Here is an 11,436-nt window from a genome sequence, read left to right as displayed (position 1 = left end):
GGATTTGTTGGCTGGTTCCCTTTTCATCGGGTAGCACACTCTACATCGGCCGAGCAGAGCCCGCGCTTCGCTCTAAGCAGAATTTATTGCGTATATTTCTGCCCAAGTCCTCAAGTCTTTACTCAGGGCACTCAATGGCGCTCCAGGATCATTTTCCCTGACTGGGCCCGTTTTTTGAGAATATCCCTGACAATTCCCCGATTTTTCTTGGCAATTAAAATTTCCCTGACAATTCCCAGTTTTCCCGGTAACTAAACACCCTGTCAATACTAAACTGCTATCTGTAGATGGACAAAAGACAAGAAGCTCGAGCCAGTTTTGAAAACAAAGAGTGGTGTTTGCTTGAACACCACAAAGAATTTATTAAAACACTTTTTTTTTATATACCAAAGTATGATACAGGTGGGCAGATTTTGCACAGCAGATCCCTCTGATGGCAATGAGCGGCTCCCCGTGCCTTTCCAGCTGGTCACTTTGCTTTGGTCAGAAATATGACAGCTGATGGTACCAGTCCTGGAAAATGTTACAACATACATTGATTCAAAATCAAACTTCCAACAACACAAAAGAGAAGACTGTACAGTCTGCAACACAGCCTAGGACCTCTGAAAAGAAAAAAAAAGTGTTTTTTAAACAGCCTGGTGTCAAAAAAATAATTTTACGCAAACCTTTTTTTAGAGCAATATTTATTTTAAGTGTCCTGCACGCAAAATCCATGATGTCACGGAATGGTCATGCACTCTTTCCACCTTAACGAGATGGTCATACCCTCTCTCCACCTCAACGTGATGGCCAAAAGGATCCACCTTTCCTCCAATCACCCGAAAGGCCGAGAGAGAACAAGTGGCAAGGAGGTGACTACCAACTAATCGCATCTTGCACCGTAAATATTGCAATTTCTTTTTAGTGTGTGTCCCAACCAGACTAAAAAAAAACACTTTTTTTTTCTTTTCGGCTTGAAACCAAAATTTTGAGCTCACAAAACAAGGCTGGATGGATAGGCGGGACGCTGCAAAACCCAAAAACATCACTCGTACAGAAATATAGTTGAATTTCGTTAATTCAAACTCTCTTAATTCAAATTTGAGGATAATCGCATCAAACATGCAGGTCCCATCCTATGAGTCTCTATGGGAGGAAACTGCCAATTTTCTTGACACAGGTGTCCCAACCAGACTGTTTAAAAAGGAGAAACCTTTTTTTTCTTCAGGGGCCCTTTAACACTGCGCATGTGTAGGAAAGCAAAAGCTACTCTACACGTAAGAAGTGTTCTTCAGTTGCTAGTTTTTCGGGGTCACAAACAACGCCAGCGGTGCTTCATGGGACAGCTAATGCTTTTGCATTAAGAAAACAAAGAAAACCTACAGCATGTTTTAAAATGGCCCCAGACAGTCCAGAAAACAATTAATATTTTTCACATAGTCACGAAGAGTGTTCCTGATAACCATCTTGAAAGTTGCCTTAAAACCGGCGCCTCTATCACCATTTCGGTCGTCATAAAAGTGACATTTCATTAAATCTGATATTTTTACGTGTGAAGATGGGCCAAGGACAGTTTGTTACTTCTCAAATGTTCGGAGTTTTGCGTCGTCATCGTGCGCAGGAATCGGAAAGAACCGCACAATTGCCCACTCAATATCTGGAGATTTGTATTGAAAAACTAGGGTCCGGTTAGGTCTGGGTGCAAAAATGGAGAAGAGGCACATAACAGGGTGGGCTTCACTGCCCAGCAGTGGCACGCTAGGAGAGGGCGGCCACCATGAACAAGCTTTCCAATTAGCTAGGTGGGCCTAGAAGTCCAGGGTAGATGCTTACCGTAGTGTCGTGATGTTGCACGACACAAAGATGCCACGTGACATGACATTGCACGACTGGGACATCAAGTGACGCCATGATGTGCAACATCAGTTATGTTACATCACATACACACGGCACATGCCCAGCTCATACTGTGCTCTTTGTCAGCATGATCGAGCTAGTGTAAATTAATTGTTCTTCTTGTACACCATTAGTGATACGATTCATCATAACCATACCCTGACCAATGTTACTAGATCAAGGTTGGTCGACAAGCTTCCCAGAACGCCCGGCGCCCTTTCGCGGTGCGCCCGCACAGGTGGAACCGGGGGAACGCCGGATGCACGTTGCATGTGGAGGAAGGCGATTCCGTTGTGGTTTTTATGGTGAACAATGTTTGCACAAGAAGAGCGTCGTACGATAAAGGTCCTTCTTTGTCGCTCGGTAGAGCGGTGCCACCGGTGGCGCTAGGATCGTTATCTGCATGTACCTGCGTGCGCGTGGGCTATTGAGAAGGGCTGCTTTCGAACGACACTTTTCAGTGGAGCTTGTCAACCGATAGATCTGAGAATATCTACCCTGACGTTGGGTTCCGACTAGTAAAGAGTCCCATTCAAACACTTGTGTTTGCTTACAAGCAAGCTTTTGTGATCCTTTACGACCAAGAACACGCTGGAGTCATCTATGAGGCGACCCTGAAACTGCATTTCACTAGCAAAGGTTTTGCAGTATTTGCAGGATCAAATGTACTGTGTCTACACAAAGGTAACAGAATGTTTTTTATCGAAATCACGCGCTCCAAGAAACATTTTGCATTATATTCGGAATCGAGCTCGCCCACAAGGAGCGCGAGTCGGCAGAAAGCCATCCATCTTCCGACCGAATGCATGGGTGCAAAGAGAAACGGTGCGGGGAGGAAAGGCATTAGTTGTTGCGGCGGCACGTAAAGGGAGGAACAGGGAACGTCGAAAGCGTTCTCTGTCCTTTACACGAATGTACAATGCACGCGACCGCAACAACACGACTCTCTGCGTGGGATTGCAGGACACTGGCCAGTTCGAGCCAAGCCGAGCCTAGCGACGCCGAATCGGGACACAAGCCAAGCCAATGCAAGCCGGGTTTATGCTATTACGAAACACGAGGCGGGTGTTTATGCAGAGGGAGTGTAACGAGGGCGAGAACGATCGATCGTGTACCTCTTCCAGCGGTCTACGTTCCGTCTGCATTTTTTGGTTTCTGCTTAAGCGTGCTTCAGGCCTTGTGTTTGTGCTTCGTAAGACAACCGACTTGACACGGTGTGCCATGGTTCAAGAGCTTGTCAACAAAGAGCTCACCTCGAAGCAAAGGAAGCTACGAGATATCTCCGAAGTCACGACAATGAGAAGGTCAATTCCCGTCCCCTTGCCGCCTTTGCGATGCCCTCGAGTGCAGTAACTTTATGTTCCGATCATAATAGCAATAGTCTTTTGAGGGGGGGTGAAGAGGGTTTAAAATTTGTTTTGCATTACAGTAAAACCTCGTTAATTCGGATCTCATGGAACCGGCAAAAATGTCCGAATTATCCGAAAGTCGAAATATCGAAAGCACAAAGAAAACTGTGCAAAAGCGTTTCCCTGTGACATACCTTTATTTTGAGAAGAAATCCGTTATTACCGCCTGCTTTCTGGACGACACTTGGGCGGAGAGGGCAACTTTCCTTAGCGCGGTCGAGTGCTCCACCGCACTCGCACTGCCGGAGCTCCCGTGCGCGGACAATATAGCACAGCAAGGCCTCTTCTAGTTTCGGGTGCACCACCTTCCAAGGCCGCTTTCTTTTCGTGCTGAACTTCTCGCTCTCAAAAGCCCGTAGGATATCGACCTCAATTTTTCACGTACGTGGCCAAACTGCTTCTCTTGACGTCGTAACCTTCCGTCACTTGTCGAGAGACGCCGTCCTTCAAGGCCCTCAGTATTTCCCCTTTCGTCGCTAAATTCTCAGCCTAGTACAGCTGCAAAGGAAAAAGAGTAGCACAACTGACCAATAACCGGAATGGCGAAATCACGACACCCGGTGCTATTTTTCCCGAGCGCACCGATAGCGAGTGTGTCAGTCACGTTGCATTTTTCAATGCGGGGGTGGCCGACGAAAAATTGAGGGACAAGATAGCTGTTAAAATAGCGGGCTTTAGGATCCCCAGCATAAAACGTGACTGTCACTCTCGTTATCGGCACGCTCGGGAGCAATAGCCCCGCGTGTCGAGATTTTGCCATTCCGGTCGTCGGTCACTTGTGCTACCCTTTTTTCGTTGCAGCAATGCTTCTGCCGCTTCCGTGCCAGGAGAGTAACGCGCTGAAGCACGGCAATCCAGAGAAAAACTGGTGCCAAACACGGAGAACCGGAAAAGCGAGGAACCATGGGAAAACCGGAAAAACTATGTGTGCACCTCGGATGGATAGCGGTCATACCCTTTGGAACGGACGGTAGCTAGCGCCACCTGCCGAATTCGTCCGAATTAATCGTACTGCGCCGCGTTCCCTTCGAATTAATGAGCGTTTGCTGCCATTGACTAATACACACGTTTGACGGCACCGGATCGGCAGTTCAAATTATCCGAATTTCCGAATTAGCGGTGGCTGAATTAACGAGGTTTTACTGTATATTGGTGCAAATACAGTAGATACTTTCTATGAGAAACAGTCATTTATACGTGTCAGAAGCCTACAAAAAAAAAAAAAAAAAAAAAGTTGAAATTTTACGGAAATGCATCTGAAGGGATGGGAGGCCAGAATCTATTAGAACGCCCAAGGCACCGCGAGACGTCCAACGGTCACCCAACAGATGGCGCTGGCCCGTCCTCCCGTCGTAAGTGATCCCAAAAGGTTTTAGGCTCTCGGTCATAAGTAGTCGCAAGTGAGCGAACGAGCCCAAAGGGGCGAGAGTGTCCAACCCACCTAGTGCGCTGAGGGGCTTGACGTAGTCCTCCTCCACAAAGACCTTCCGGGGAAAGTTAGTCATGAGGCAGAAGGGAAGCTCCCCGTCCGTCCGGTTCAGCTCTATGTACAGCCGCACCGCCGCAAGCTCCTCGTGTGCGTTGAATGTCTGCGTCAGTGTCTGGCCATTGGTCAGCCGGATCTGAAGGGATGGGAGGCCAGAATCTATTAGAATGCCCAAGGCACTGTGAGACGCGCCGTATTTACCTGCGTAACAAACGCACCTTCCAACCGAAAAAGCTGACACATGTTCGAGGGGCGCGTCGATGGACGGGGTAATATTTTGTGCATTAACGTGAGGACGCTACCTGGGAGTGTCGACTCTTGAACCCCTAGCTTAAAATGAATCGAATTAACGGCACAGACTCTTAGTCACAATAAATGGAAGGAAACTTTTTACGACAGTTCCTATCAGGGGTACACCAACATTCTTCAGTCAATCTATTATTAAACAAACTAACGCAATACTCGGCAGTTTTCCCTACTAGTTACAAAGCAGAATGTCTTAAGAGTAAACCCGTGGAAATAGTTTTCTCAGTTGTAATTTATTTCTCTATAAATATTGTTTTGCAAAAGCACTCAACTTTCTTAAGCTGTTTCTAAGTGGATGTTAAACTTTTTTTTATAAAAGGCAAAATAAAAAAACAAATTCTACGGGTACATTTCTTATTAAATTTCAGTCAGGAAACACGAAGAATGAGCCTTTCCTTTAGTCCCACTAGATAAGCAGAGATTGCATATTAAATTTACACTGCAAACGGGGAATGAGTAAAAATGCATTCAAAGCGTCAAGATCTCGTATGATTTATATAGCACCGAGGCACTGAAAATAATTGATAGCCAGTTAACCATGCAGTGGAAAAATAAACCTTTGTGGAAATATTCCTCAGATTTAGGGCCACCAACATCTGAAGATTTCCACAAAGTTACATTCATTTCTGCTGCGTAGTTAAAGGGATTGTCCGGTCGAAACCGGAAGTACATGTTTTTGCCCTCGTTACGTCGAGGGAGCCTTCCTGTAGACAAACGCCAATTTTATTTTGATATATGATCCCCCGTTATTAATAAAAACTTTCATGAGCGTATGCACGAAACTGCACCCCGAATTTTGCCAGTGTCAACGGCTGACATCCGTAGCTGCTGCGTCACGTCACAAAACACAAAGGTTTGTCGGATGGTCGGGATAACAAGCGTTGGTCGATGGATGTCTTGTATTTTGTTTCAAATTATATAGTCTCCTAGGCCAGTGGTTGTCAAATGGGGGTCCGCGAAGCCCTGCCTCATCAGTCAAGCCCAACAACAAAAGTTGTATTTTTTTTTTTTTTTTAGGTCGAAAAGTAATGTTTTAGTTTTTGGGCGAGTTTTTTCACGTCAACGTTTATAAGAGAGGTCTACTTCACGCTAGCCCTTAGTTATATCCATTTATTAAATCAGTATTATATTTGACCTACACCTTTCCTCTCCTCTCACCACGAACGGGGTCCTCCATCATCTCCGCCGATCCACAAGGGGTCTGCTAAACATCGATGGTTGAGAACCACTGTCCTAGCCTGTACCCTACTGAAATACGAATCTTTTAATGCAGTTCTCAAGCGTGTGCAAAAACAGTCACGCCTTCTAGCAGAATATTACTCGAAAACAGCCATAAGCTTCGAGCAAACGTATGCCGTTTTGCGCAAACACAACCGCGACGGCCACCGATCGAATTAGGAGCGCCTGCAAAGCAAAGGATGCAGATGAAGCCTCTGAAGCGGCAACTAGGTACACGAAGCGGCATCTGGGTACATATTTCGGCGGATCAACTGGATCGGTGATGAGGCTGCAGGTCCTTCCCTCAGAGGCAATGACCAAGGGTCGAAGGCAACCGGCGAATTGTTCAAATGCATGTCGTCACTTGACTTGGACGAGCTTGGTGAATCGTAGCCACGCTCTATTTGCACATGCGGGTCAAACAGAATTTGGCTGCACGCATGCTAAATACAACTACTGGTATCATTTCCAGGTGGTCTAGCTGTTGGTTTCAGTTTCGCTGCATAAACAAATTGATTGATCCGATTTGGGTGAGGAGTGGATGGACGTAGTTTAATATCGTTGGCACCAGCATCACATCTCAGCTTACGAGCCTTCTGTCCGCTTAGAGCTCAGCTCGTAGCTCTCTTCTGTGAGATGATTGCTGCATAAGTGGGATCTCGATCTTGAAGGCAACCCAGTCGCTACGCACGAGACGTGCAGTCACTGCACGTCTCGCGGAAAAATGTGGAACATCATGTCTTGGCTCGCATGTGTTGCCCGGTGGTTGTGGCACCCAACCGCGCAACAAAAATCTCACCCAACCACGAAACAAGTTGAGCACAACAACAAAAACGAAGCACGCTGATGCGTTCACTCGCAGGTAAACAATGAGACAGAAATGCTGGCTTTGTGTTGTGTGACGTCAGAGCTCCCATGTTGCCACCGAAAACAGCGTTTATGCTAGAGTGCGATTGGAGCAGTACAGTATAGACCACCTACAACGTAACCGCTTATAGTGCAGGACTGGGTATAACGCGGCTCTTTTAAACCACCGGTTCGCCTGCCATAGAACTCCATGTAATTACATACCGCTTAAAATGCAGGGAAATACCGGTTATAGTTAGGGTGTATACTTTCCGGTGTTTATGACGAAAATCGGCGGATGTTTATCGGTGTTTATTTATTTCACCAATACCGGTTCTTTTCGGTGAATTCTCTCGTGCAGACGCTAAAAACGGTGATTATCGGGGGGAGAAATTGCAAATGTAAACCACCACTGAAGACGAAAAACAGTCCAAATTTTATTTACATCTTTTACACAACCTTTTTCACATTTGATTATTGTGGTACAGTATAGACCACTTACAACATAACCGCTTATAGTGCAGGAGCAGGTATAACGCGGCTTTTTTAAACCACCGGTTTGCCTCCCATAGAACTCCATGTAATTACATACCGCTTAAAATGCAGGCGCGTGAAAGGAAATACCGGTTATAGTGCGGTTTCTGAAACAGGGCGCCAACCGGCGCAGCGAGCACGCTTCCCTGTGCGACACTAGAAAACCAAGATAACGGCGCTAGCTGCAAGAGGCACTCGCAGCAGGGCAAGGAGGTTGCTCGAAGAAGCGGGGAGAAGCAAAGAGAGAAGCTTCAGTTGCCATAGTGACGGAGTTTGCCATAGCGACGGAGGGACACACGCACGTGTCGTTCACGTGCGTGCGTCTCTCCACTGCGTTAGAAACAAACGCAACGACAGACCAATCGCAGATCAAGGAGAAGTGTTCACGTGCGTTGCATGCCGGTCGCGGGGCAGCTGGGGCAGCTTTTCTTCAATCCGCAAACATGGCGTCGGTTGTGATCGTCGATGTAGACGGCGTGCTGAAAGCTCATCATTCCGCGTAGAAGCGCTATCCTTGGCTGTGAATTTTTGTTGTGTGTCGCTATGATAACCCAGCACGTACTAGAAGGGAAGGTCCAAATACTCGTGCGGCGATGTCGTGGCGGCATTCTCAAGACGGTAGAAACGCCCGTGTCATCGTGTTTGTTTACTTCGACTACAGTGGTGCTTTCTAAGCATTTGTGTTTTCGAACATCGCCCGGATTTCTTATTTGGAGCATTTCATGCCTGTGCTCAAATTGAAGGTATTAATGGCGCGTACCGTATAAAGAATGCGAATTTTCACGCGTTTTCATCACCAGAGAAAAGTGATTAGGGTTAGCAATCCTCAACGCTCGCAACGTTCGTTCGCAACCCGTGACGCCGTTTAAAAGGCTGCGGCAGGCAAAAGTCGCTCATTTTTTTCAAAATGTGTGACACACTTGAGAGAGAAGTGTACTAGTCAGGTGAAATAAAGACTTTCCTCAAACTAAGCTTTATTTTTCATCTAACATAAAATAAATTGTTTTACAAAGGTAAGTTGTCTCATGGCATGTATTTTGGCCTGAAAAATTGATGTTTTGGTTATAGCGCGGTACCGCTATAATTCGAATTTTCGCGACTTTCGCGACATACATTATATGCAGTCTACACTGTATAAATTCAATTACTCACACAGAGGGGCATATAAAATTCAGATATTGCATGTACAATGCCTCTTGAGGCAATAACAATGATATTACGTTTTCTCGAATACTAGATTTGACCGGACAGTCCCTTTAACTTGCTATCAATTTGCTATCTTAAAATGTTTTGTGTAAATGTAATTTTACCTAGGTCTCCTTTGTGGCATGTCTCCACTGACAGGTGCGCCACAGTAACCATGCTCTGTGCACTACGAACCCTTTTTCAAATGCCTTCGGCCTTCTTTTTGCAGTAAAAGAAAGCGCCCTACGATGCTCAAAGCAAATTCTGCATCAGCAACACTGGGCACGGAAAGCGACGCGGCCTTTGCTAGGCCTGTTTACTTTTACTGCCTGAAAGTGGACCACATGTGTCTTCGTAGGACAAGTTGAGACGCACCCTCACAGCAAAACAGGGTTGAGCCTTTTGTCAAGCAAGGCAGAAGGCCGTTGGCCCCCACTACTTAACTGAGTTACTAAACGTGAATGTATAATTTTTTTTTTTTTTTTTGCGGAATTTGGAAAAGTTGTTGTGAATAGATGAAGGGTTTCGTTCTAAGGGGAAGTGCATAAAGTAACACAAAGGGAGGAACACAAACACTACCATCTGAAGTAATTACCAACTCCATCCTTCGCACACTACAATTCGGGAAAAATGTGCAGGGTGTCACAAAAGAAAATTTACACAGTCTTTTTACCACAAAAAAAAACAACTAGGCATCGCCGAATGCTCATTCTCCGCCCAAAGGTAGCGCTAGAGGTCACAACCAGATGGCAAAGTTTCAGCCCGATCCGATAACTTAATCAAAAGTTATAACTGATTTTCTGAAAATTTCAATGGGAAGATGGCAGCCGACGGAGTTTTCGAACACTCTGGTGCTCTATGGCACCAGAAACCGAAAATGGGCAAAAATGGGCGCCATTTTCCCATTGAAATTTTCAGAAAATCAGTTATAACTTTTGATTAAGTTATTGGATCGGGCTGAAACTTTGGCATCTGGTGGTGACCTCTGGCTCTACCTTTGGGCAGAGAATGAGCGTACGGCGATGCCTAGTTTATTTTTGCGGTAAAAAAGATCATGTAAATTTTGTTTTGTGACACCCTGTATTTCTGTATATATGAGTCAGAAGGTTAAAGAAGAGCAAAGACTAATAAAAGTAAAAACTGTGCCTTGCGGGGTTCGATCCATGTCCTCCAAGCGGCAGCCGCATGCATTGCTAACTACGCCACACGTGCAGCATTTGGCAGACAAGTCTAAAACTGAAGATTAGCGTTTAGTGAGATGAGCTTGGGCCTTAAAGTAATCATGTGTCGGCGACGCAAGGCTGACTGACTTCAGCAGCGAACTAGAATTGCGTTTATGCGCACGCTATATTGAGGAAGGTTCAAACCAAAACACACAATAGCAGCCAAGAACTGGTATTTTCCATAAAAATAAACATAAAAAAAAAAAAGCAGTCTCCTCATAACCGATAGCACAGTCACAGCAATTGCTGCAACACGTCACGGCGAAGTCGTTAGGCATCGGCGTCGCAGCTATGCACCGTGGGGTGCGTGAACAAAAGCGTTTGGATCAAAATAGACATCTGTCGAGACTTCTTGTTGTTTGGTTCATTTTTTTTATTGTTCCGTGTCTCCGGCTACTATGGATGTTTCGTTCCAAACGATGCTGTGTTTTGTTCCATAATTCAAAAACCCCCAGACTGCAGGTATCGACACACACGCTCAAGTCTCAAACACAGCTGAAATTTTATTTTCCAGAACCTGGTTAAATAGGAAAATAAAACTAACAAAAAGGGGGGAAAAAAAATGTGTCGTTACCAGCAGTCTCAGGGTTTTTGAATCATGTTTAATATACACCATCTCATTTGTGCCAAAACACTTATTTTGTTGTTTCATTTTGTTGCAAACGCTCTTTTGTTCTGGAGCGTGTGAGAGAGCGTCTCCCGGCACGAGCTCTTGGCATTGAAAGTGCTACGATGGTATTTTGTTACAGGCTATTTTTTTCCCACAGAGCGCATTCAGTGAGCATCAGGTACAACAAAAACTTTAAGTATAGAGCGGGTTGTTAACGCTGTGCCATAGGTCGGTTAACACTTCTGCCACACACGCAGTAGACCCAGGTTCGATTCCCGCGGGCGACGGACAATCTTTTTCGAGGGTTCGGCAACGTCAATGAAGGACGCCCTACATCGTCAACTACAACGTTGACGACGACGACAATTTTGACAACGGACGTCATCTCCAGTGGTGGGAAGAGCCCCTAACAGCCCTCGCCGTAAACTGTGCCTGCAGTGAGGTTCGAACCCCGAACCTTTGCGCGGCAGCTGCGTGCGCTGCCCCATGCGAGCAACAGCACGATTCGTTGTTGCCCGTCGGCACCCACCTGGAGCTTGCACTGGTCGTAGTCCTTCTTGGGGGCGACTTCGACCTGTGGCGGGGGAGACGGCTGACTGGTCGTGGCGGGCAGGGGCTCCATGTCAAACTTCTGCCGCCGGGCAAGCTTGTCCCGCTCAATCTGCTCCAGGATCTTTTGCCTGCGTGTGGGAACGCAGATCCGGCCCATTTCAATTACGAGCTCAATATATGCAAGACCCT

At 46.1% G+C, this 11,436-nt stretch overlaps 1 protein-coding gene across 2 annotated transcripts in view; it reads right to left on the bottom strand.

Moving 5' to 3' along the window:
* Positions 1-316: 316 nt before the first annotated feature.
* The window catches only part of LOC8030095 (UBX domain-containing protein 1), a 34,576-nt gene continuing 23,456 nt past the window's right edge, over positions 317-11,436 (bottom strand). For both annotated transcript variants that reach the window (XM_042287389.1, XM_042287391.1), the window contains exons 8-10: positions 11,225-11,375; positions 4,729-4,909; positions 317-513 (exon numbers count right to left, since the gene is read on the bottom strand). In XM_042287389.1, coding sequence (XP_042143323.1) covers positions 470-513; positions 4,729-4,909; positions 11,225-11,375 — 376 coding nt within the window. In that variant the 3' untranslated portion in view covers positions 317-469. The remainder of the gene's footprint in view (positions 514-4,728; positions 4,910-11,224; positions 11,376-11,436) is intronic.

The sequence above is a fragment of the Ixodes scapularis genome, unplaced genomic scaffold (genome assembly GCF_016920785.2).
Source record: "Ixodes scapularis isolate PalLabHiFi unplaced genomic scaffold, ASM1692078v2 PGA_scaffold10__122_contigs__length_95168666, whole genome shotgun sequence".
In the NCBI taxonomy this organism is placed as follows: domain Eukaryota; kingdom Metazoa; phylum Arthropoda; class Arachnida; order Ixodida; family Ixodidae; genus Ixodes; species Ixodes scapularis.
This window is presented reverse-complemented; position numbering and strand designations above follow the sequence as displayed.